We start from the raw sequence: 26592 nt of genomic DNA on the forward strand, positions 1-26592 counted from the left end.
AAACCACATCCGCAAACATGATATCAATCGCCGGCGATCCCAAGGGAACAACAGCAGTGTACCGCAACAAACATAATAATACGCACTAGGCGATCCGGAGCGATTCCTATGCAACACGCGTACCGCTTCGTAGTACTATAGACACGAGCGAGTCACTCACACAACGACGTATGCACCGTAGAGCACGTGTTCGGAGGGACGCGAGCACGACGCGGCGCCCTCTCGCGGCGGTGGTTGGCGCGCGAGTGCCAGCACTCCGTATTCCGGGAGGCCGGGAGACCGGGGGGAGGGGAACAACCCTCCCGGCCCGGGATCAATCACTCGTATACCCCGTATTGGACCACCGATATTTGAATAGGGTGGCATTGACATTGTAAGGTTTTACTCTACAAATTCACTTCCTAGTTCTAGTAATGTCTTTCTCATTACATTAGTTCACTTTACGACTTTTTAAAAGAAGCAATAACAGTTTACTTCCATATGATATCCTTATTTTTAAACCTCTAAAGTAACATTGAGTTTGTTACAATCAGAGTCCTGACTATCCTCACTATACAATCGTATATATGAAGGTTGAATGCGACATATAGCTTGAGCAATAGTCTCTGTTTACTTGTTTTTTGCTGTTTTTTGATTGTTCAATTTTGTATAGTGCTATCCATACTGTTTGATGTAATTTCCGAATACTTTTAGGAAAGTTTTAATACAATTAGTGATTATGTAGAAAGAATAATTTAAATATGTTTATTACGCTAGTAAACTATCAATTCGAACCTATTTTCATAGCTTTTCATTATTTACAAGTAACATCTTATTTTTCCTACTAACGCTCATTGTTCTTTCTAGTGTCTAAAATTTTCCCGAGTTTTAGGCAAAAGGATTAAGAAATAAAACAATCTGTAATCTTACACATTATAATAACATAGTTTTCATATAATAAACAAACTATTATTATACTTATAATATATAATGATATCACAATACTTTTAAAAGTCTTAATATAATTGAATTTTTAAAAATATAGATAAAAATAAAGCAAAGATATATGTATAAATGTGAAAAAAAAAAGTGCTCTGGTCAAAGTATTAAAAATTATTTTATTGCCAACAATCTCACTTCATCATAATTATTATAAAATATTATAGACATATAATTATTCAAGAACGATTTAAAAATTAAACATTTTGATAAACATTATTGACAACATTACAAATTTAAAAAAATGAAAGAAAAACAAATGCTTTACCTAAATTTTAATAACATACATATTATGGCAATACTACAACAATACAAAAAAAAATTAGATGTGTAATTATTGACAAATACATATTTGGCATTCAAAGAGTTTTAAAATACGCGAATTCATGTCTTTTGTTTTTATTTCTTACTACTTAATTTTTGTAGGTTATGCGAGAATTGGAATTTACAAAGTTCAATTAAAATTTCTAAAGGTGATTATTCACTGGAGAAATTCTACACAAATCATACATCTCAGATTTTTCAGTGTAAATGAGAGGTCACAACAAGTTGTACAAAACCCACGTTAATTTGCTTCATCACAAGCTAAAATCCTCGTCTTTAAGATGGTCAAGTGAAATAATATTGAAAATCATTATGTATGTTTCGGATATCCAATCAATCGGCAAAATTAGATTTTTTTCCCATCGATTTTATAGGGAACACCTAATAACAGTAGTAGACTATGGGCCAACCCGACCAGTAAAATACCATGACCACACAAAAGACGTAAAGGCGTGAAATAACCCTTGTAATGACACATGTTGTCATCCTTCACTTTGTCTTTTAAAGAACAGAGACAAAAATATATGTCATTTCAAGTGTAATTGCAGTCAAAGCCCACACTAATACATACAAATATAATCTAAAAAAAATCATACATTGTCAGTAAAAATATTTCTATGCATTTAATACTTTTTAAAACCACAATCTGTTGCATGTTATAATAATATATTGCGTAAACTGGAATATTTCATAACCGTCAAATTTCAAAAATAAAAAAAAACTTGTCGCATTCTTTTTTATATTTTGTAACTTTCTATAACTAGATTGCATCGAGTAAACTACAACTCATAGTGCTAATATCAAATAGTGAATAAAATACAATATAAATTTTAAAAAGCATTTCAAAGGGTTTCAATAATATACACTAACAGCCGCACGCAGAGTTTATTAATGGTCACTTAAATAGTGCTTTAATGTAGATTTCATTCTAAAACTAAACTAAAGCACTTCTTTAACGACCAATTAGAAACTGAGTACGACTGTTACACCTGAATCAATAGGATATTTCTTGAATGCCTAACACAATATTTCGTGGTATACATCTTTCTATAATTTATACAATTATCGTTTATGATAACATGATGATTATTAAATGTAATTAACCAACACAAGACCTCCACGCAAGTCCACCACAAGCCATAGCTCCTATCAGATATATCGCTAAAGCAACGATGAGAATCAATATCACGTACATCTTGATATTCTTCCAGAACAAGGAACGCTGGAGGGTCCTAGCTGACGCACGATATGAGACCGACTGAAAGGTAGAGATTACGAATTACTTAAACATATCAACAAATATATTATCCGAGTTAATAAGGTTCAAAATTTGTAAAAATGTTTTAAAAAAATAAGTCTCAGATATATTGATAACGATATAAAGCAGGGATCCCCAAACTATTTTGGACAAGTGACCCCCTTTTCCAAAATGAACCGTTTCCACAGACCCCCATGGCCAAATTATCTACTTTTAAGATCAATTATTGTTATTATTATTATTATTCATTCTGACTTCGGTCAATAGAAGAACACAGAGTGAGAATTAGCAATGCTTTAAGTTCAATATCGACCCCTTTGGAAATCCCTGTTCTAAAGAATGGTGACATAAAAGGGATAATATTTTTGCTTCCTTACTCTACGTTAAGATAGGTAAGTTATGCTCTTCAATGTCATTGGTATGAATAAGATCATGGAAGTCATACAAAATCCGTACGAATCCATTACGAAACAAGAAGACCACAAAGAAAAAAACATTATATTATCGGTTTTTTTTTTTAAATGTTATTAGTTACATTTGCATTAATGTAATAACTGGAAATACTTTTCCTAGTAACAGGTCACAAAACCTATTGGTGTAGATAGAATTTAAACTGTCGGTTTCCTATTTCTTTCATAAATTTAAACTTAACTGGTAACTTTAACCATCGTACTAATATTATAAATTGCAAAAATTTTGATGGATGGATGTTTGTTTAAAGGTATCTCCGGAACGGCTCAACAGGTCTTGATGAAATTCGGCACAGATGTAGAACATAGTCTGGAAGAACACATAGGCTACTTATTAAGTTTTTTTTAATTCCGCGCGGACAGAGTCGCGTGTGACAGCTTCTAAATAAATTGGCGCCCGACTACTTCAGCCTTGACTTAACGTAAATATGTCGAAAGATAATTTCTTATACAATTCTCTCTTTGAATATGCATTATTAAATATTATTAGCTTCAAATGGCATGTGCTATCTAGTGCCGCAGGTTTTTTGTCATTTTTTTTGTTTCATATAAAAACTTATGTATATTCTTTAATTTAATTCGTTTGGAGAAATATATTATATCAACTTGTGTGCTTAATACTTACATGTGTCGCCAGATTATCAGCTTTATTAACCAGTAATTCTAGTTTTTCGCCACGCATCGCCATGTTGTCTGTAACATAGAAGGCATTTATACTGTTAGGTACTCATATACATAATTTTCAATTTATTTTTTAATAATTATTTTTAGTTTAAATAATAAATGTATTAATGGGTAGATTTCACAACAAAATTAACTTCATGATGTACCTTTGTACTAAGAGAGTAATTCTCTGACTATTACAAAGTACATTATGAAAATAGTCGGTAAAAAAATGGAAAATCATAGATAACTGAATTTAAATAAATTAAAGTCATACCAAAGGATTGACAATATCCAGATGTATGTCTTTATAAATATGAACCTAATATATGAACTTTAATTTTTAAAATTAAAACTAGTATCCGCTCATTACACTTTCCAAAATTTTAATATACAACCAAAATTCATTAGATTTAAGTTAGTACAAAATATTGTAACAAACATACAAGAATATTGCAACCTATTGAAATTTAAAAAGACACAACAAATAATATTGTAAGTCAAAAACCTGAGGAGTATTGAATTTCTTATCATGTGTAAATTATATATCAAAAAAATTCTACTGATATGAAACAACAGAAAAAAGGTAAAAGTATGGGATATTCTTTGTCACAAAAATTGTAATAATGTTTTGATAAAAATCTAACAAGTCCAAAACTAATACCTGTTACTAAAAAAAGTTTGTTATATTTTTAAAATATATACCATATTCTTAAATATAAAATTCTCGTGTCGCGGTGTTTGTAGTTAAACTCCTCCTAAAAGGCTTGACCGATTCGCATGAAATTTTGTGAGCATATTAGGTAGGTCTGAGAATAGGCCAACACCCAACATCTATTTTTCATACCCCTATTAAGTTTTTTTTAACTGCGCGCGGACGGAGTCTCGGGCGACAGCTAGTCATAATATACTAATGTAATTATCATTCAACAGAATTAATGAATAAAATATTACAAAATCAAGAATTAATGAAACAACAGAAAAAAAAATGATAAAATCTAAATTGAATTTATGTTGAATTAACAATTTTTTTACTTCGAAACAATATTATGTAATAAGTATATTTTCACATTAAAAAAAATTATTTAAAAAAGACAAACTTGTTTTTTTTAATCCGATTAAGTTTATAGATACGATTTTTTCACTTAATACCACATTATCATAATACATATTGATTAAACGGCCATGAGAATGTATCATAATGAGGTATAACAGAGGATGTTTCTTCAAGGTCTTAACTATAATCATAGTTTCTCTTAGCAGGCTATTATGTAAAATGTATAATCTTTCTTATGCAAATTTTAATTATTTAAACATTTATTTGCATTTTTCGTATATCATCACAAATCAGCCACTCTTCTAATAAATATAAGATCATTAAGTAAAAACAAGTTTAGTAACTTAAATTCCATAGAAACATTATAATAGTAGCACATTAAAATATGTTACAGACTATTCAACTATTTAGAGTAGAAATTTAATCTTTTTTGCACATCTACATATATAAAAGAAAGTCGTGTTAGTTACACTATTTATAACTCAAGAACGGCTGAATCGATTTGACTGAAAATTGGTGGGCAGGTAGCTTAGAACCAGGAAACGGACATAGGATAATTTTTACCCTGTTTTCTTTTTTTTATTCCGCGCGGACGGAGTCGCGGGTAAAAGCTAGTTACAAATAAATGGATAAATTATACAATGATTGATGAAAAATACTCCACTCCAAAGTGATCATAATTACACCTTATATATAAGATTTCATTACATATCAAATCAGCAAAAAAAAAACAAGGAAACAAGAACAACTAGGCTGACCATAATCTGTGAATCATTAATCATAGTGGCTATTGACATACAAATGCAGTGTTTACTCACAACATGACCCAAACAATTTAATGATAAGAGTTTGATAACAAACACATGCAAATAAAAGTATTGCAAACAGAACAAAGGCAAATGAATACAAACATACACTGATATACAATATAAAGCACTTTTGTCTACTCTGGATTTAATCTATTGAGAATTTATCAAGTAACTTTATATAATAAAATTATTATTCTTTGAACTTTGCTTTTAGCAGGTAAGGTGAATCATGAAAATATTTGTATTATTAATAGGAAACATAAACTAGTCTTGCCAGTTTATGCTACAAAATAAACATTTGAAATGGGACAATTTGATCCTCAAGATTATTGAAGTACAATTGAACCTGAATAAGCAAGAACTGGATAACAGAGAAACTTTGATCCCACTGTATATCAAAACAATCTGCAAGCATAAGTCACTAACTGATAGTATACACAATAGCTAAATTTAGTTAACATTAACTTCACTATCAAATAATCCTTAAGATATCACTGTGTATTAATGCTATTAAAAAAACATTTATTTACATGTTTTTTTAACACAAAACTTCAGTGTCATCAGTGAATTTTTGGTAGGTAACATTGACCCAAAAAAAATAAGTTAACTTTCCATTATGTCCAAATCATGATACTTTATAAATGATTTTTTTTGGAATGGTAATATGTAACATGCATTGTATAAATGACAATGTTTACAGTTGTACATGAATTTGGATGTACTACATAAAAAATCTTACCAATATTTTTAACCATGATGTTTTTCAGTTCATCAAGTTCACCGTGCACTCGGGATATAGTGTCCAAGTCTTTTGACTCGCTGTAATGTGTCATCTCAGTGGCCAGAACTCTTGAAAACTCTCCATTCATAGCATAGGGGATGGCTGTCTGTGCAGTATCCCCAAATGCTGACGTAAATCTTCTCTTGATTTCATTTAGAAAGAGAAATGCTCTCGAACGTTGAAATTTCTAGAAGTTTACCAACAATATTTAATTATTTTCGGTGATTTCAATTAATAAAAGCACAATTCAATTTCAATTAATAAAATACTTACATCGTCAGTAATGCAGAAGTATACCAGTTTGTTTTCGGCAATATAGTGAAATAGGTAATTTCCGTGAGAGTAGGTAAGCTTGTCATCGCGGGGTGGAATCTTTGTTAGTATTTGTTCAGTGACTTCTGTAAAATTTCCAGCGCAAGTTGCATACTTAGCCAAGACAACTGTGCCCCGGGCAACAACGCTAAATAGAATCGGCATTTTGTTTATATACTTCGAATAATTTCGATATTATGGTATTGAGAGTATAAAGACAAACAAAACAATTTATTAGTCACTATGTAATGTATTATCACAAATAATTTTAACTTTTTGCGTATTTATTCTGCTTTAAAACTACAAGAATTTATTTATGAAGGATATTTATACTGGTCACGGTCACGATCACAATTAGTAAAACTGAAATTCGTTATTAATGTACACAAAAGCTGGTTATTTCAACACTTGCTGATTGCTGAAGCACAAAATTATAATTTCATATGACATGAGCATGAGCGCAAAAAGAGGACACTTGTCACTTGTGAGTGTTGCTAGTTGGATGTCTTTAAAAAAATTTGGTAGTTATTAAAATCAAAGTTTTAGTAGCCAGGTTCACTTTAACTTTTGTCTTCAATTCATAAATATCCATCGTAGAAGTATATATGGTACTTATGTAATCTTAATATAGCATATTAAAATATGCATAACCCAGGTATCTATATGCCTCCATCAGTGCCCACCGAGCATTTGCACTGCTATAACATGACATAGAAAAAAATTATGACCAATTTTCTTAATTCTGCACATTTCATGAGAATGTAATATAAGAGAATACACTTTAAGATTGTTTTGACACTTATCACAGACTAACCTTAAGCCCTGGGGAAAAGAAAATTACAAATAAATATATAGTTTTTAAATCATATATTTTTAATACTTATAATGAGTTGAAAGGTTCAAAATAATACCTTAATAGTTATTAGTTTCAAACTAGTTTAATTTTAAATACTTACAACAAGTTAATATATAAATATAATTTTCAACAAAACATATGTTTTACTAAAGGTTTATTTATTATCTTTGGCAATTTCACAATTATTTGTTTTTTGCAGAATGCAAGTTGGAGGAAAGTAACGTTGTTAACAAATTATTTAATCAAAATAGTCATCTATGTCAATATCAGGATTCAATATATCATCACCAAATGGTGTCAAGTCTATTTGATCTAATATAAGATTTTCTACCATTTCTTCTAAATCAGTCTCTCCAATTAATATAGCACCTTGTAACCTCCCATTTTTGAGGACAAATTTTATATACTCAAGGTCAGGAGTTGTACGGAGCAATATTTCATAATCATTTCCCAAGCCTTGACCATTGTATTTTCCTAACAATATTACTCTGTACCCAAAAAGTGTTGTGCAATGGGTGAAAAGTTCAAAGCAAAAATCTTGTAGAACATTTTCATTAGTCATCTTGGCATGCATAGCCTTAGCAGCCATTCCAGCCATCTGTCTAGCCTGGGTCCAAAGCCTTAACTGAAACCAATGTGGAGCATATTCCCAGGCAGCTGTAGCGACATCACCAGCAGCAAACACATCTGCAATAGAAGTCTCCTGATATTCATTTACTGCTAATCCACCATCTTGTCCTCTTTTTGGTTCATGGTCCCAAGAAAAATTAACAGCTGGTTCAACCCCAGTTGCAGATATAACAAAGTCACATTGAATTAGCTTTCCATTAGTAAGCTTTACTTCTAATGGATATTCTTTATTGTTTACTTCCTGAAATGAATCAACTTCAACATTGTAAATGATTTCCAGTTCTTGTTCTATACTATCTCCAGTAAGGGTTTCAAGTTTACGGTACCAATCAGGTCCTAGCGCTGCTGACTTTAAATTCTTATTAATGGATATCAATTTATCATCCTCTGTAAATATGTGTCTTCTTAGTATCGATGGTGCCTGTGGCACTTTAGATGATTTAGTCTTCATTGTGTTTTGAAAAAATTCTGCAGCTCCAGGGTCAATAAAGGTTTTTGAAATATAATCATCTCTAATCACCCATACTTTCTGTATTCCTTTTGTAGCATGAACTATTTCTGATGCAATGCCTCCATTTCCGACTATTACCATTCTTCGTCCATTTTTAAGCTTTTCTTTAAAGTCATTTACAGAATCTGTGTCTCTTATCCCTATGATTCTATCACATTTATTAGAGTCTGATATTAAACGAGGTATACCTCCAGTACAAATACAGATTACTTTGTATTCAATGGTGATACCGCTATCTGTAGTTGCTAATTTATCTTGTGTGTTTAAAGTTTTTAGTGAGTCATAAATAATATTAAGGTTGGGATGAATTCTTAGTAATGACCTAGCTTCTGTTTCAGAAACATCAAACTTTACAATAGTTTTAGCATAGAAACTAACATTGCTTACATTTTTAACTAACGAGGAGGCAGTAATAATTGCAAGACTCTCTTCGGGATGCAAGATAGCTAAAGTTTCCACACATGTCACTCCGGCTATTCCGCCACCAACAACTAAATACGAAACTTTTAATTTAGCCATAATCAAGAATACATGAAACACCTACAGATCGAAAGATGGATATTTCATTAGCATGTAGTGTAGTTATTAGTTAGTAAACAAGTCGCAACTTTTACAAAGTAAGTTACCTATTGTTGTGTCGTGTTTTTGACAACTTCACACTAACAAATTGAGTGACAATGACAACGTCAAATTACATCGGAAGTAAATAAAATGTTAGCTTGGATTTCCGGTAATAATTTGTGATTGTATTTTTTATTATTTGTACAAAAATAAAATAATGTCGTTTTCATATCTATGTAACTAAAAACACTAATTGGATCATTTCTAAATCCTTTTTAATTCAAGACAAGTTGAAAGATTCAGCATTGAATTTTTCAAATTGTCAACGTCAATGTGACACAGTGACACTCAGACCAGACAGAAATCAGTCAGTCAGTAAAACTAAAACGAAACATCAGTACTGCTAAACTACTATAAATGTACTCCAGCCCAAATAAAATAACAAAATAAAGTTATAATAACAATGTAACTTAGTGTTTTGTAGACATAAAAAACATCTTAAGTAAAAAAATATGGACGATAACATTTTATGTAGCTGTTAATCGTCAAAATAAGTATCATAGCTATCAAAAATATACATGCAATTTCATATTTTAACAATGTTGAAATGGATTTTATTCTCCACTGTACCTATTTCTATTTCAATATTTTGGTATTTTCCTGTTTTATGGAGTATAACATATTTGATGTTACTTAGTGTATTTATTGGAATTGGTATCTTTATGTTAACATTTTGGGGCCATATTGCGTTATCATCCCCTCATCAGGCTTCCCTGTTATTATTGGACAAAGCAGAAAAAGAATCAAGGTTTTTGGAAGAGACAATCAGGGTTTGTACTTGATACCTTTTAATTGTTAAATATCTCTTAAATATCTGTATGTGTCTGTTCTCTACTTATTGATTTTTATACAGGAAGATCAAAACTCCTGGGTGTATGTAAGAAGAAAATCTCACTTGGCTGTTATTTTCGGACGCACTGTTGATAGTCAATTGCAACTTTTAATAGACTATTTGATAAGAGACTTTGTTGCTCGTTGGCTGAAGGAGTTATCACACAAGCCTGAGCCTGTTATTGATAAATTCAAGGAGCATATGTGGGGCGCCGTGCAAACACTTTATGAAAGGTTATTGAGAATAGATGCTGAGAAGTTATTAGCTAATGATATGGTAACCAAAATAACACAGCACTTTGAAAGAATAAGGATTGCTAGAAGTTGTGCGTGAGTATTGCATTAATCTTGATACTAAAAATAATTTTATTTTACCTGTAAAATCTTCAAAACTGAAATCCTAGAACACCAGATTTAAAACAGCTTTTGTTGTAAAATTAATAAACAAAATTGAACAGAGGACCAGTGGATATCATAAGGATATTTATATTAGTATCAATAATAGTTAATATTTGGAAACACTGATTGTAAAATTAATTTATGTAATTATTAATTGCAGTTTAGAACTGAACCAACCTCCTGTATTTGCCCTGGCACCACACTTGACTTCCTGTGAGACAGAACTACATTACCTGCGTCAGATTAGTGAATTGCTCATAATGTTCCTAATGCCTCGATGCTACTCCTTAACACCAGTATCCCACCTTCTAAGAGAAATATTGGCTTGCAAAAGTATGTATATTATTTTATATTTAATGATGAATTTCAGCTCTGTGAGGAAAATGTTTTCCTCAATATCAGCCTGTGTTTGTATACTGCTGAACATAGGCCTTCCCCAATGCCTTCCACATTAAGTTTTCTTTGAAGAGTGCAAGTGGTTTTTTTTTTAATTTATTAAAATATCAGATTAAATTGTTTTTATTTTAGTTTTGCAACCAGCTATTAATCTAGTCACAGAACCAGATTATATAAATCAGAAGATAATTCAGTATTTGGAGGCTCAAAAAGAAGTAGACGCTATGCATGTGAGGACACACGAGTATGCAAAAACATTTGAAGATTATATAAGACTTATAAACAATTGCAATAATGTTGACACACTGAAACGGTTACGGTACGTAAGCATTATGTACTTTACACGTATATGTATACTGTACTTTCACTATTTATTGGATTTGTGGTATGAAATTAAAGCAAGGAAAAGTACCTCTTTGCTACATAAAAAGGATAGCTAAAAAAACAAGAAACAAATCGAAAAATTAAGTTAAGATTTATATAAATTTCAAACATAATAAAGACATAAATGTACATAAAACACTGCAATTTTTGCGTTCTAAATGATCATAAAGTGATTATCAATAAATTAAATCTGTGTGATTTATTTCGTTTCGTTACAGTTATGATATTGTCACACAAATAATGCAAGCTACTACATTACAAAACATGAAAAGGGCGAAAGGTATTGATGTGGATATAATTGAGAAGAGTAGCACACAGCATAACATCAGCCGTCAACAACTGGCCGATGCTAAGAAACTCAAGAGATACATCAACCAGCTGACTATAGCTAAGGTTGAATGTGAAAAAGCTTTAAAAAAACTTGGCTGGGACGGCGCATTTCCTGCTGTGGAATCAGATAGTAAGGTATGTCAAAATAAAATAATAAGTTGATTGGGTTGTGTTATGACTGCTCCCAAATGAAGTCTGTAATCTACCTACATTTATAGGTTATCAGCTCGCTATACGTCTCTGACTAAGTCATAGTCAACCATGCTGGCCCAGTGCGGGTTATTATTGTTGTTTTAAATAATGAAATTAGGTCATTACTCACTTATCACATCTTTACATTATTTAGTCTTATAAACAGTACATTATTCTGTCACATACTAACCAAAATAAAATTAGATTTTAAACGATGTAACATACTTATCAACATACTTATCGTAATTATGTAAAACTGCATACTAAATTCTACTGGAATCATGTGATTATTCAGATATTTTTTTAAGATTTCTTTCACTTTGCATTTAGTGTACTAGCTATTGCCCGCGACACCTGCGCGGAATTAAAAAAAACTTAATTAGTAGCTTATGTTTTCTCCTAGAATATGTTCTACATCTATGTCAAATTTCATGAAGATCCATGCAGCCGCTCTGCATATACCTTCAAACATATATCCATCCATCTAAAAATTCGCATTTATACTATTATGAAATTGCAGACGTTTGAAATTCATAATTTGTTTGCATCTTCCAGACCATTCCATTACACAAGGTTTTGGAGAGTGTGACAGGCCGTAGATACCTCTCCATGTTCTTAGAGACGATGTGTTCGCAAGGTTTGGTTGGATTCTGGACGGCGGTTGAGGAGTTACGTCACAGTCCGAGAAGCAGCTGGCATCAGTTAGGAGCTGAGATATTTTACACATATATTAGGTCACCTAGTGCGGAAATTAAAGTTGATAAGGTAAGAATTTTTACGTTTTCGTGGTACAGTAGCCTTTGCTAGTGATATACCAACTTTGAAGTGATAATCTTTTGAACATTATGTACTTTATTAAGGGATAAATACATTACAATGTTTATATTCGGTCAAAACATATACATTGTTATAGATTTGTAACTGATTTAAACAAGTTTTACGGCTATTTATTAGGAATTATGCATTATTTCTGCAAGTAAAATAGAGCATGCGCACACCACTGTACAGTCAGCTGCATAAAGATGTATCATATTACAAAGTATTCATAAACTTGTATCTCTTTGGTTCCAAAACTATATTCGTCCGTATGCTTCTAACCATGAATATGTGATCACCAATAATTGTGTAACAAACCGAACGCCTAAAGTTTTGTAAATATAAACATATTTATGTATCTGACTGTACTTTGAAATAGTCTTGATCTTGACCTTGACTTTGATTTCAACAACTGTAATTTCGCGGCTATAAAACTTGACAAGTTTTTACAAAACAATCTCCATAATATTTCCATATTAAGATATCAGCGGATAACATTTCATAAATCCTCTTTTAATGCAAATACAGCCAGTTTTTGCATCACATTCCTATTACAAATACTCGTCTATACTTAATAATATAGCGAAAGATTAAAAATAAAATTGTTTGTCTAAAATGTCTAATCATATTTTATAAGAAACTAGTTTTCGCCCGAGACTCCGTCCGCGCAAAAAAAATGAAAATCGGAAAAAAAGAAAAAAAAAATCATATGGGTGTAACCTTAAATAAAGTATTTTAATTTTTTGTTATTTTATAAAAAAAAGTATCCTATGTACGTCTCCTGGGTCTAAACTATCTCCCCACCAATTATCAGCCAAATTGGTTCAGTTATTCTTGAATTATAAATATTGATAGTAACACGACTTTCTTTTAAATATAAAAGACTAGCTTTTACCCGCGACTCCGTCCGCGCGGAATAAAAAAAATGCACACAAGATAAAAAAGTTCCTATGTCCGTCTCCTAGTTCTAAGCTACCTCCCCATCAATTTTCAGCTAAATCAGTTCGACCGTTCTTGAGTTATAAATAGAACTACTACGACTTTCTTTTATATATATAGATATAAAAAAGTTATTGTTTTTAGGATACAAGAAAAAGAATGGAGGCTTTCCTATTAGGTGATAAAGGCCCAGAAGTATTCTATGAGGTGCAGGAAACTGTAGTAGATACGATTCAAGAAAAGTATTATTCTTCATTCCTATTGAGTGATCAGTACAAAGCTTTAGTTGTTGAACTTGCCAAAGAAGAAGCTAACAAAGGTAAAGAATAACTAATGCGTATTAATAACATAACATAATAGACTGGTTTTGGCGTCGCGTAATTAAATTTCAATATTGTACCAAAAAAAATACTCCGAAAATATACAGTATGTGAGTTGATACTTCCATCGGAAACAAGAGCGAGATTTCGGTTTATAAATTAAAAAAAACTTAGTAACCTATGTCTTCGTTTAGACTATATTATCTATATCTATGTCAAATTTCATCTAAACATTCGCATTTATAATATTAATAAAATTAGTGATATAATTTGTCTCGGGCTTAAGCAAACATATAATTATTTCATTACTAAATATGTTCTAGATTTAAGTTCAGATAGATCACCAGTAGAGGACCGTCAGATGTCCGCGGAGTCTGCGTCATCAGCGGAGAGCGCGGGCGGCACTGTGCATCTCGCGGACCACTCCACGTACGCGCGCCGCAAGCTCGACCAGCTGCAGGAGAGACACAATAATAAGACACAGGTAATCATGGTTCAAGTACAAAGGTAAGTTTTCACTGTCGTAATGTCTGTGTAACAACAATATTTCTATCCTTATTCCCGTTTTAAATGTATGGTTAAAAAATAAATAAATGTTCATTTCAAATAAGTTCGAAATAAAAATTAGCGTGTTATTACTTTTACAGGTGTGTATTTAAAAGTTAGGTATCGATGAAAGCGATCAACCTGACCAAAATTTTAGATGATTAATCAAACAAATCTGAGGTCAAGTTACGCTGGAAATCAAAATTGTTTAGAATGTTTCTATAATTTTTATTTATGCTCTGATTAAAACGAACATCACTAAATGTCAAATTAAACTTACCAAAATGCATAAACGAAAATCGCATTTAAATTGGTTTTGGCGTTACAGAGATAAGCGAGCACAAACACACAGACATGCCGACAAACGATAGATCAGTGACCTATGTTTATAACAGGCTTTAGCAGCATTACGGGCGTCATTGAAGCCTGAGTCTCCAGCACTAGCGATGTTGGCCAACGAAGTTGAGAGGCTGGCCGGAGAACAGATGCGTCTGGAGGCTCATCTCGCGAGAACAGACACGTGGGCGGAGCATCTCGGCAGGTGGCGGGCTTCGGTACATAGCGCCGAGGTACACTATAGTTAATCGGTTTCTGATGGTTGTTAAATAATTTTATTATTTATATCTTAGGTAAAACAATGCAATCAATATATACGTTTAGTGCTACCAAAGTAAATTTGCAGGTCGCGATGGTGGCATTGAAAGTGTTAACTAAATTTATCCTCGTGTTGAATAGCTTTTATAAAAGAATATACGCGGCAAGTCGCTGAAGTAATAACTAAAAAGCATAAAATTTCTTTAAAGTCCGGCAACGCATCTGCGGTTCCTCTTCTGTGATGTCTATGGGCCTCGGATCAATATTATTCGATCCGTTGCTCCCCTAAAAAATACTAGTTTTAGGTTTCGGTTTTACGCAGGTAATAGACGAGTCGAAGCCACCTCAGTTCGTGATAGTGGTGCACATGGCGGAGCAGGAACCAACGGCTGATGATGAGCGTCCAGAGCAGATATCCACCGGATGGGTGCTGCTCCGGACACTTAATGAGTTTCAAGTAAGATGTGACAAGAATTTAGAAGTACATCTGTTTAATGTATCAATGATAATTGGTTAAATGAAAGTTTAGACTCACATTTAATCTGCATACATTAGTAACTAACATCGAAGGATTTGTTTGCTTTGTATTATGTTTTCTTCTTTTTGCTTTTAGGAATTGCATAGAAAATTAAGGCCCATGTGTTCTGAGCTGAAAAATTTAGAACTACCGTCAAATTCGTTCAAGTTTTTATTTGGAAAGAATGACAGACAATCTTTAGAAAAAGCGAAAACATTGATACAGAAGTATCTAGAAGTAAGTGTAACTTATTTTTTCAGTTTTTGGATTATTTTTATTGGTTCGTATATTTAATAAAAATCTTTGTTTCAGTTTGTATTAGAAGACGAAAGGTTAAACCAAAGCGAAGCTTTATATACATTTCTTAATCCTAGTTCAGAATATTTAAAACAGGGAGATCTACCAAAGAAAAATAAGTTTTCATTTTCTACATTTTTTAAAAGGTAAGTCCAATAAAGATACATTATTTTTTGCTACAATAAAATATTGTGATAAATGATAAATTATTAGAAAAATACATTCAGTGATATCTTTTATATTGTTACTAGTTGTAGCCCGCGAATTCGTCCGCGCAGAATTGTAAAAATAAAACTTTGTTAGTAGTCTATGTGTTCTTCCAGACTATGTTCTACATCTTTGCCAAATTTCAGCGAGATCCATACATCCGTTCTTGAGATACCTTCTAACAAACATCCATCCATACATCCATCTAAACATTAACATTTGTAATATTACTAAGAATTATGGATGATCAGTATATAATGCAATAAATTCTCGCTCACAATTATTTTTACTTACTTTAACATCCATACAAAAAATATTGTTATATAAAATGGCCGTCTACTCGTTTGCCCTCTTAAGATTATCGCGCATTAGTAAAACCTTTGTTGTTAACAAATCAACGACGGCGAGTGTAAGTCGCGACAGTGCCAATTGGACTAGAAGCTTTACTAATGCGCGTTAACCTTTAAACCAAGAAAGATGACAATATATTTTTGTACAGAGCGATTCGGCAGTGAAAATTCAAGATTAAACTGCTTCAATAATTTCTAAAAATAAATTTTTATTATTACCACTTGCAAAACCCCCTTTAGAAAAGTAAAAGTTTGTTAGTACTGATTGAAATTTAAGAAATATGTGACACAATGGCTGTTAAAACTTAACTATGAACAAAGAGGAAATCTCCTAATAATTTAAAAATAAAACAAACAATAATAATAAAAACACATACACGTACACACACATAGACGCAAGCACAAATACAAACACACACATACACACACGTGCGCGCTCGCGCACACATACAAGCATATTGTATAGATAAGTACCTATTTAAGACATAGATTTAGAGAAGGCACTATAGTCCGGTCGCGGAGCAGGAAGAATTTCGTACATTGAACTCGCATTACCTGTCTCTGTCGCTCCCGCGTAAATACAATGAGTCTCGCTCGCACAGAAACAAAGGCCGCCGTCCTCAGGGATTCTAAACCTTTAGTTTGTTTGTTTGCATAATAAAAATTTTATGGGCTCCGTTAGAAGGATTACCGAAAAGGTTAATTATTGGTTAGTTCGAAATGAAATCGAAACGAATATTTGAAAGACGGAAGTGCAGGCATTCATCTATTTTATTGCCGGCTTTCCGATAATTAATTTTTGGTTTTAAAATATTATGCAAATGAATTCTTCACTTCTCGAAATTGAACAATAGAGCAAAGTAACAGTTACTCCGAAACAGAGGAATCGGATTCTGTTTTTTGATTTTTTATTATTAGATACTTGTCTAGATTTTTATTTTTACTTGTATTATTAAATCTAAATAAATGATTTATATAGTAATAACTATATTTTATAAGTTGGTAAATTTTCTTTCACTTTCAAATAATTCATGTAAACCGCACTTAATACAAAAACGTTTGGAACCTCTGTCAGTAGATAAAGAGGTCATTGTACGAAATTCTTCCTGCTCCGCGACCGGACTATACCTCCTGTAACACAGGTCCCCACCTATCACAGGAGGCAGAGTCCTATTGAGTTGTAAAAATTTTTGTGGATCAATAAAACTTATTTTATTTTTTATTTTATTGATGTTAGCACGAGCAGTGAGTCTGGGGGTGTGTGTGGTGCGGGGGGTGAGCGCGGGGGTGAGGGCTGCGGGCTGGCGGCAGATGATGACGAGATGTCCCTCTATCTGGACGGCAACGGCGCAGACACAGCCAGACATCTCAATAACACCACCAGAGGTTAATTATATCTTGTATATTACTGCTTGGTCAGTTAAACCATGCCTTAGTTATTTCTAGCGTTGCCAGGCGCCCGGATAAAGCCGGACATAGTTAGGCTTTTTGATTGCGTGTCCGGCCAAAATAAACGATTTTCTGGCTTTTGTTAGGCTTTTTACATTTCCCAAACGAGAGTGTACCTATTAATACTGAGACAAAATCCTGAATAATTCAGGATGTCCTACCTTTCTACCCAAATGTCCGGCCAAACTGACTGGTCTGTCCGGCTGGTAGGTTTGGGTACCTGGCAACCCTAGTTATTTCTCATACTAAATAGACAATAAAGGTGATTTACTTGGTGTTTGCCGTTGGAACGATTGGTAGGGGAACGGGAAATACCCTATTAACTGTGGGTTTCTGAAATCTAAAACACTTTATCTCTTTTTTGTCCAAGTCAAAGTTTTATACAGAGCTTTTGGTGTCACAAATGTGTTAGTGATTTAATTGATTAATAAACCCGTAGTTTCGATTTTTTATATTAAATATGAGTTAAAAGGTACCCTTTGATTTGTTAGTGACCATTGAACGACTCTAGTGTGACAGTTTATATTTTTTACTAACAGTTAGTTTCCATTGTTGAAACTTGTTTTCATAAAATATTGTTATCCTTTTCATTCTTTTAGAAGTAACAAAGACAGTAATATCATTTAATACTAGTTTTATGACAGTTGAAACTTATCTCCGTAATGATAGGGACATGATATAAAATTCATTTTTTATTTTTACACGAGATGACATTTGTATGTTTAAAGGTGTCATAAAATACACCCACGAAACCAGCGATGGTTCAAGTAAATATATTTTGGCACTAGCCTGTAATATTTATAGTGACACTGCGACTGACCGAGTAATGAGAAGTGAGGTAGACATAGAATGTGATTGGCGTATCTAATTAGAAAAATTCCTTAGTTCTAAATTTACTTTTAATTAATTTGAAACGCCTGTTGCAAATAAATTGAATTTAACGATAATTATACATTAGTTCTCTGTATTAATCGATCTCGCTCATCGCGCAAGTAAATCAGCTTCCACAAAATGTTGACAATTTCACAATTTAGAGCGATAAATAGGACAGTCTAATTAAATAGACAATAAAGGACATTGTCAGACATATTGTTTGTATTATTACCCGTTTCCATTGCACACAACTATAGTTTCCACGATCTTGTGTAATAGAATATCGTCGAAAACGTCAATTAAAGGTCGATCTGTATATCTGATCTGTCAACTGTATCAAGTTGGTGCGACGTATGTGAGCGATGACCTTTACGGTTGTATATATCAGGCGCGGTTGGTATGGCGGAGGAGCGGGACAGTATAGCGGAGCCGCTGTACGCGTTGCTCAGTGAGGTGTTCGATATGCGCGGCGTCTTCCGCTGGCTGCGAAAGACATTGGTCACCTTCGTGCAGATCACTTACGGAAGGACCATCAATAGGTATCCCTTCTACGATACTTTCGTAAGAATTAAATCAAATTACATTTTCTATTTTAAATTTGTTTTGGGATATAAGAAGTCACATACAACTAGACGTATTTTGTAACGTGTTAAAATAAGGATAATATTTTTAGCAAGTAGAACATAAAAAAGAGGCATTGAAGTCTTATAATTAACAAAAATTTAAAGTTAAGGTATGATTTTCATAGACAAATAAAGGAGACGATATCTTGGTTGTTCTGCGAGCACATGCTGCACTATTACACGGGTGTCGTGCTCAAGTCGTGGTGGCCGGGCGGCGTGCTCAGCGAGACCACCAACAACAGAAACCTCAGGGATAAGGGTGACTGTTCATTTTTTTTCTTACTCTCTATCTCTCATTCTCCCTCGCTCCTTCAATCTCTCTTTCCATTTTAACCCACTCACCTTTCTAGATGAATATCACAATTGTTTGAAAAGATTTGAGAAAAGGAACGTTTCTTAATCGAGTATTTTTGATGTGAAACATCTATAGGATCACTTGTAAACCGAATAGTTGGCGTGGCGACCCGTCGCCACGCTATACTGAGGTATACACATATAATAATATTTATTATTATTATTATTTATTTATTTATTTATTTATAATATTTAATATTTTATGCAAATTACTTGTACACACACGATGTTTCACATCTGCCAGGCGTCCCATGACGGCTCACATTTTTTTTTCTTATGGTTTGTCTTTCTTATTCCTTGTATATATAGGTATAGTAGAATTGTTTAAATATTGTATTATTTTATTCTATTTTTATTATTATTTTTATTTCTTTTCACTGTTCGTGTGCACCCTACCGATTTAGTTTACTTAACTTAATTTCTACCCAAAGGTTGTCTTGCAGAGATCGCCGTTTAGTTTTCTTTTATTGTAACTCCATGATAGTGCACAATAAAGTATATTTGTATTTGTTTCTGTCGTATGATTAAGATTCAGCGTTTTAGCGGAAAGTGCTATAAGAGTGCGATGTAGCTTTGTATTGTATCAGAGCACACGCGCACGCTGGCGCTGCAGCAGCTGTCGGAGAGTGTGACGAGCGCGCTGGGCTCGCTGCTGGGCGCGCACACTGCAGCACGCGGCGCGCACAAACTCTTCCACACGCTGCAGAACACTACGCACAACAAACAACTCTTCTATGTAAGTATTGTATACTTACAACACACTATTATACATTCCTACACTCCTATACATTGCCATACATTATTAAATATATGCAGAGCTGGGCATTAACTCGTTAATCCGTTAATCGTTAATTAACGAAGTTAACATTTTGCTTAACGGATTAACTTTTAAGTTAACTTCAAAAAGTGTTAACGCTATTGTTAACTTCCGTTAAATTCAACTTCCGTTAAAAAAAGTCCGTTAATCGTTAAATTAGAAACTTGGAGACGTGCTGTCATTTTGTTTAAATTACGTGCCACGCCACGCTCGTAAGTTCAACTATGTTGGGCGACTGTCGGCGACTCGAATGGTGAACGAACGAGTTGATAATTGATATATGTGAAGTTTGCGTGCAAGTGTGATGCATCAGAGCGTCCGGGAAAGACGTGACCAACAGGACAAAATCTAAAGAAGGTTCGAAATAGTATATTTCATTACGAGTATATAAAACAAGAGTATGTAATAGCCCACATTCCGAACGCTCTTCGTCCCTGCAATACCCTCCAATCCCTTTTTGAGCAACTGTATCAAAACAATTTTTTACTCGTGCTTTTTCTTTAGCTTTTCCAAACTCGTGCGTTCACTTTCCCAACTGTCAAAATAATGTCTATTAAAAAGAAAAAAACCAACCACGAAGTTTTTACAAAAAAAATCATTGAAGTTTTTATGATTCATGCAAATATTTCTAAAAAGAAGTTCCTAATTTGTTACAATATCGGATTTAATGATTTGATTCAATGAATTAGGTTAGGTTTCATTTTATTTCATCTCATTAAATTTCATTTTCATTTCATATCAATAAAAATAATCTACTGAAGACTTGGCCGTTAGAGCATAGTTCCCTTTGCCTACCCAGAATGGGTGAAGAAAACAAAAATAATCTCTGTTAGTATTGTTTTACAGTTGGCGCCATTTTTCAAACATTTTAGTTAGTTGAGTTTGTTGTGTTTTTATTATTCTATTAAATTGCTTCATTTTTTCGCAACTGTATTTAAATAGTTGTTTAGTACACGTGCGGAACTGTCATTACAACAGTTTCCAACTGTCAACCCTCACCTTCGGCTGCGCCTCGGCTCGGGTAGACATTTGTCGGAACTCTGCAATGACAGGCTTTCCGCACTCGTAATGAAATATACTATAATGCATTCATACTTGTCTCCAATACTTATTTGTTATAGAATGTATAGTCAAATTACTATTTTAAACAAGTGTCGCCACAATAAGTGTGAAATTAGTATGTATAATTTTGGTATGGTTAACTGTTAACGATTAACTTTAACTTGCGTTAAATTTTCGAAAATCTAACGCTTTAACGATTAACGAAGTTAATTTTTTAATTAACGAATTAACGATTAACGAAGTTAACTTTTCGATTAACTGTGCCCACCTGTGAATATATGCAATAATCTCATCTCACATCTAATGTATCTAAACAATTGGTGTAGGCCTAGCAGGAATATTTGTGACAATCTTCTTCGTATCGGTGTCGTTAATTATGTCAAAATTAGTATAAGATTTTTCGTGTACTTAACGCAGGACGATGACGATACGATGGCGATTTTCACAAATATTCGTGCTAGACCCACTGTTCTTTGGTCACAATGTCACTTCACTTTATCTCACAATTTTCATGAGATAATTAAATTAGTGAAATAATATAATGACTACCATAGAATTAGACGCTGCTCTGTTTATTTAATTTCGATATTAGATTGAATTGACATAGAAACACGTTTTCTCTGGAATCACCTTTTACTGCTTTGATCCGGTTATAACTAGAAAAAATTAGAAAATACTCGTTTCTAGGAAGATGTCCTCTATGCACTTGTATACTTTCACGTTCATGTCAGGCGACGCGGTTTGTAGTTGCCGTCGTGATATTACAACTTATTTGCAACAATATTTTATTTTAAATGAATGTAAAAGAAACCATATGTACGAAAAATATTTATTTAACACTTAATTTTATGTTTTTCGTTTCGCTAAATAGAAAAATATACCTATAACAGCAACGAATGTTGCAGGTCCAAAAATATACATTATAACCACGGTCAGGATTAAGGCCATGCCTAAAATTATATGCAAATTTGTTTTCTCCACTGACACGATAATTTTCTTCGGCGTCCTGCCCACGTACGAGGTTGTCTGAAATAAACAAAATGACGTCAGAACTTGCAATATTCAACAATTAATAAACGTTATACGGACAGTTAACTTACACTGAACTCCAAATTGTCTTCATTTTTAAGTAATAATATTTTTTCGCCGAGTATACTTTCTAAAATCAAAATGAAATTATTTTTTTTATATATTTTTAATTACATATACACTTTATTTTTTATATACTCTCAACATATGTTAAATGTTTCAAATGGTCATAAATCGACCATATTATGCCTTTTAGGATAATTTTGTATGATGTAACAATATTTATGTTCTTTTAAATGAAATTTAATTATGACATTCCACTGCTAACCGTGGGTTTCCGAGACCAACATCTAATATATAAAATTCTCGTGTCACAGTTTTTGTCACCGTACTCCTCCGAAACGGCCGAAAAAAATTTTTCATTTTTTTTTAACTGCTCGCGGACGGAGTCGCGGGCGACAGCTAGTTTCTTTATAAAACATATCGTCAAAGATAATAACAGGGTGTCATTTTCTTTGCCAAAACAGATATAACAATATGTTTTAAATGGATATATTGGTCTCAGAAACCCACGGTAAATGAATACAAAAACATCTCATCATCTCTTTGAAGAGTTATCAATGGAAACCTAAAAGGAAATAAAGTTTCCACTCACCGCTACATTCGACTTCAATACTATTTATTTCGTCTAAAGCTCCGTCTTGTATTATAATGTTATTATAATCCTGACTGTATCGGGACATCTCTGCTGCTAACACATTCGAGTACTCATCTTTGTTCTTCATTTTAAACCCTTTTTTAATCTCGTTTAGGAATAGGAATGCTCTTGAACGTTGACATGCCTTAAAATTATAACGCTTTGAATCTACCTATAGGTTTACTAAATATTGTTGATAAAAAAAATATTAGTTTCTGTTATTTAAAGTACTAGACTGATTTAATAAATTTATTATCAAAATGTTTCGAATTACTGGAACAATGGGATTTCTCGTAATAACACATTAACGTAGCCGCATGGCTTTGATTCGATTTCTACCACCACCTAGGCAAGAAATAGGCTTTTGGTTATAAAGATAGGTAAAATTGTAAAATTAATAAAACTTTTTGTTAACCATAATTTTCTAAATTGTTACAATTAAAAAAAAAAACTTGCTCTATTTCTTTTATTATTAAGATATAAAGATGAATGAAAACATATACTTACTTTATCTGTAACACACAGAAATACATAGTCATTTTCAACGATATAATTTATCAAATACTTTCCATGTAAATAAGTCATTTTATCAGGTACACTCGGTCGTTTTAGTAACACTTCATTCACAATATCCACAAAATTACCATCACACGAGGCGTACGCACAGATTATATTTTTATTATTTGCTATAACACTGAATAAAATAGACATTTTCTCAAATACAAAAACACACTTTTAATTTGTTTTATTTTACACTATTTTTTTTAAATATCAAAATAGCATAATTAGATGTGTAGTAACGGACAGACGGAGACATTCTTCCGCAAGCTTTCGGCGTTTGTATCATATAAATATATCGCGCACGCGATCTCAGATCTAAAATTGGCTGTAAGTTGTTGACGCTTTGCTGAAATCGTTTCCACGGTATGAAAACTCTCGCAACGGTAATTGATCAAAGTGACAGGTGAAATATAGTTTATTATATAAAATTTTATAAGGGAATTTTCCATTTATAAGTACTAATTAAAAGGATATTTTGTAATATATATAAGATTTGTAATAAGGTAGATATTTCGTAAGCTGAAAAACTTATATAGTCTTTTGTTTTTATAAATTAAATAAAACATTAAATAAAAGTTAATCTGTAATTAGAAAAGGAACTATTAAGGGGATTAAAAAAGTAATCGAACGACAACAATTATTGGTCATTGTTTTTTATCGACAATTTCATTATAATAAACTAGCGTTCACCCGCAACTCCGTCCGCGCGGAATAAAAAATGCACACAAGATAAAAAAGTTCCTATGTCCGTCTCCTAGTTCTAAGCTACTTCCCCATCAATTTTCAGCTAAATCAGTTCGACCGATCTTGAGTTATAAATAGTGTAACTAACACGACTTTCTTTTATATATATAAGATTTCTGCCGAAACACTATAGACTCATATTTGCATCCCTTTCATTTTGCTTGACAAAAAAGAGACAGCAATATTCATTAATCAGCAGTCGAATTCTACGGTAATATCAATATTTTGTTTTACTTTCAGGAACTATTTGAAGTGGTCCTTCTTGAAGTGTTACCAGAGCTCAAAAGATATCAGTAAATATAGCACAAATATATGTTAAAAATATATATGTTACGGTATATTGTGCTAATTAATGGACATAAGACATATGAATACATTTTGTCGACATATTTGTTGCTTGGTATCACAAAATAAATGACCAAAACATAACTTTCTAAATAATATTAGTGTAATGTTTAAAGACTTTAATGATCTGACTTTATATTATTTGGCTTTAACTAAAATAATAATATACTATTGAAATAGTTATTGATTTTATATAATTAATATGACGTATGAAATAATTTATATACCCTTGTATTCTAACATTTACAGGGATTTATTCCAAAGAGACATTTGAAATTTATAATCGAAATAATTAGTTTATTTAAAATATATATTTTTTAATTTTTAACATTAGGGGGCGTCCATAAATTACGTGAGGTGTTTTTTTTAATTTTCTGCCCCTCCCTCCCCCCCTGGTGAGATGTCGTGAGATTTTATTCAACCCCCTCCCCCATCTCCCAATCTCACGTGAGATTTTTCAAAATGTGAGTTTCTTACGTAAACGCGTTGGATTGTCATTGTAAAAAGAAAAAAATAAATTTGCTTCGTGCTTTTATTTACGACTAGTTATGACTAGTAATCAATGTTGCTGAGAGTTTAATTATAAGTGTAATAAAAATTTAACAATAGAATACTTAAATCGTAACTACTTAGATTAAAAAAGAGTATCTACTCTAATTCAGTCCATGGAGAATCATGCACGGTCTCAAGAGAGACTATTGGAACCAACATGTCCATATGATTTTCAGTAAAATCATCTGATCATTTTTTTTTTGTTTCAATCAGAAAAAAAATTGGGTGATATTTGCCGAGACCCCCCCTCCCTCCAACGTAAGATTAGATGAGATTTGACTCGACCCCCTCCCCCCCTTAAACACCTCACGTAATTTATGGACGCCCCCTTACATGGTTAAAGATTTGCACACGTTTATTTTTTATTAACATTATTAATTATTTTTCGGACCTCTCTTATATCTTAATCATGGTATTTACAAATTACGTCAGCATATCAACAATATATGTTATTTTGATGATCAGATCTATTATATATATCTTATTTATAAATTAAATGTTAGTTGTATGTATAATTTTGATGCGCATCTGTATGACATATAGATGGCGCGACTATCGTATATAGAAATAGAGTAACGTATATTTTGATCTCATTTTATATATAAATGATAATTAAATGAATTTATTTTATTACGACACTTAGCTTTGATTGTGCCAATTTAAATAAGTTACAACACGTTCACAATAACATAAGATTCACTTAACACCTTCCATGCTACTACGACAATTTTTTAAATATCTCTACTCGTCAGTTTGTGTCACTGAACGTTTTAAATTGACACTCAACTAATATTACTTTATTACATTACTTCATTCCAAACTTTCGTTCTTTCACAATGTAAATAATATCAAGGTGTGACATCGAACTCATGTCTCATGTTATTGTGGACGTGTATCGTGTATGTAGTACATAATGCAAGATGCTTTTGTCCCGTCGCGCCGCTTGGTGCCTCCTTTACTTTCGTCTTTAGCACAATTTGTGCTCTGATTTTTGGAACTATCATAGTTGGATGCGGAAGGTGGAGGACCGCATACTGTGTAAGGCCTATGTCCATCAGCAGGTAGACAAAGGCTGATGATGATAACTGTAGATACGAA

The 26592-nt window shown here is 32.5% G+C and overlaps 3 protein-coding genes across 3 annotated transcripts; 1 reads left to right on the forward strand and 2 right to left on the reverse strand.

The window, feature by feature from the left end:
- Window positions 1-1313: 1313 nt before the first annotated feature.
- On the reverse strand, window positions 1314-7120 carry LOC106721170 (vesicle-associated membrane protein 7). The gene is made up of 4 exons (XM_045677959.1): window positions 6614-7120; window positions 6299-6527; window positions 3656-3723; window positions 1314-2560 (listed from the first exon to the last, which is right to left on the reverse strand). Exons 1-4 carry the CDS (start codon window positions 6815-6817, stop codon window positions 2402-2404), a joined length of 660 nt encoding a protein of 219 aa, XP_045533915.1. The 5' UTR covers window positions 6818-7120; the 3' UTR covers window positions 1314-2401.
- Window positions 7121-7679: 559 nt separating this feature from the next.
- LOC106721324 (pyridine nucleotide-disulfide oxidoreductase domain-containing protein 1) lies at window positions 7680-9297 on the reverse strand. The gene has a single exon (XM_014516246.2). The coding sequence runs from the start codon at window positions 9166-9168 to the stop codon at window positions 7747-7749; it is 1422 nt and encodes a 473-aa protein (XP_014371732.2). The 5' UTR covers window positions 9169-9297; the 3' UTR covers window positions 7680-7746.
- A 297-nt stretch (window positions 9298-9594) lies between these two features.
- Window positions 9595-24913, forward strand: LOC106707776 (sorting nexin-25). Its single transcript, XM_045677877.1, has 17 exons — window positions 9595-10040; window positions 10124-10431; window positions 10661-10833; window positions 11029-11215; window positions 11499-11745; window positions 12358-12567; window positions 13702-13876; window positions 14201-14361; window positions 14819-14992; window positions 15340-15474; window positions 15631-15771; window positions 15847-15977; window positions 17626-17774; window positions 19099-19249; window positions 19459-19592; window positions 20275-20423; window positions 24838-24913. The coding sequence occupies exons 1-17, from the start codon at window positions 9789-9791 to the stop codon at window positions 24892-24894; spliced, it is 2934 nt and encodes a 977-aa protein (XP_045533833.1). The 5' UTR covers window positions 9595-9788; the 3' UTR covers window positions 24895-24913.
- The last annotated feature ends 1679 nt before the right edge of the window (window positions 24914-26592 follow it).

This window comes from Papilio machaon, chromosome 5 (genome assembly GCF_912999745.1).
Source record: "Papilio machaon chromosome 5, ilPapMach1.1, whole genome shotgun sequence".
In the NCBI taxonomy this organism is placed as follows: Eukaryota; Metazoa; Arthropoda; class Insecta; order Lepidoptera; family Papilionidae; genus Papilio; species Papilio machaon.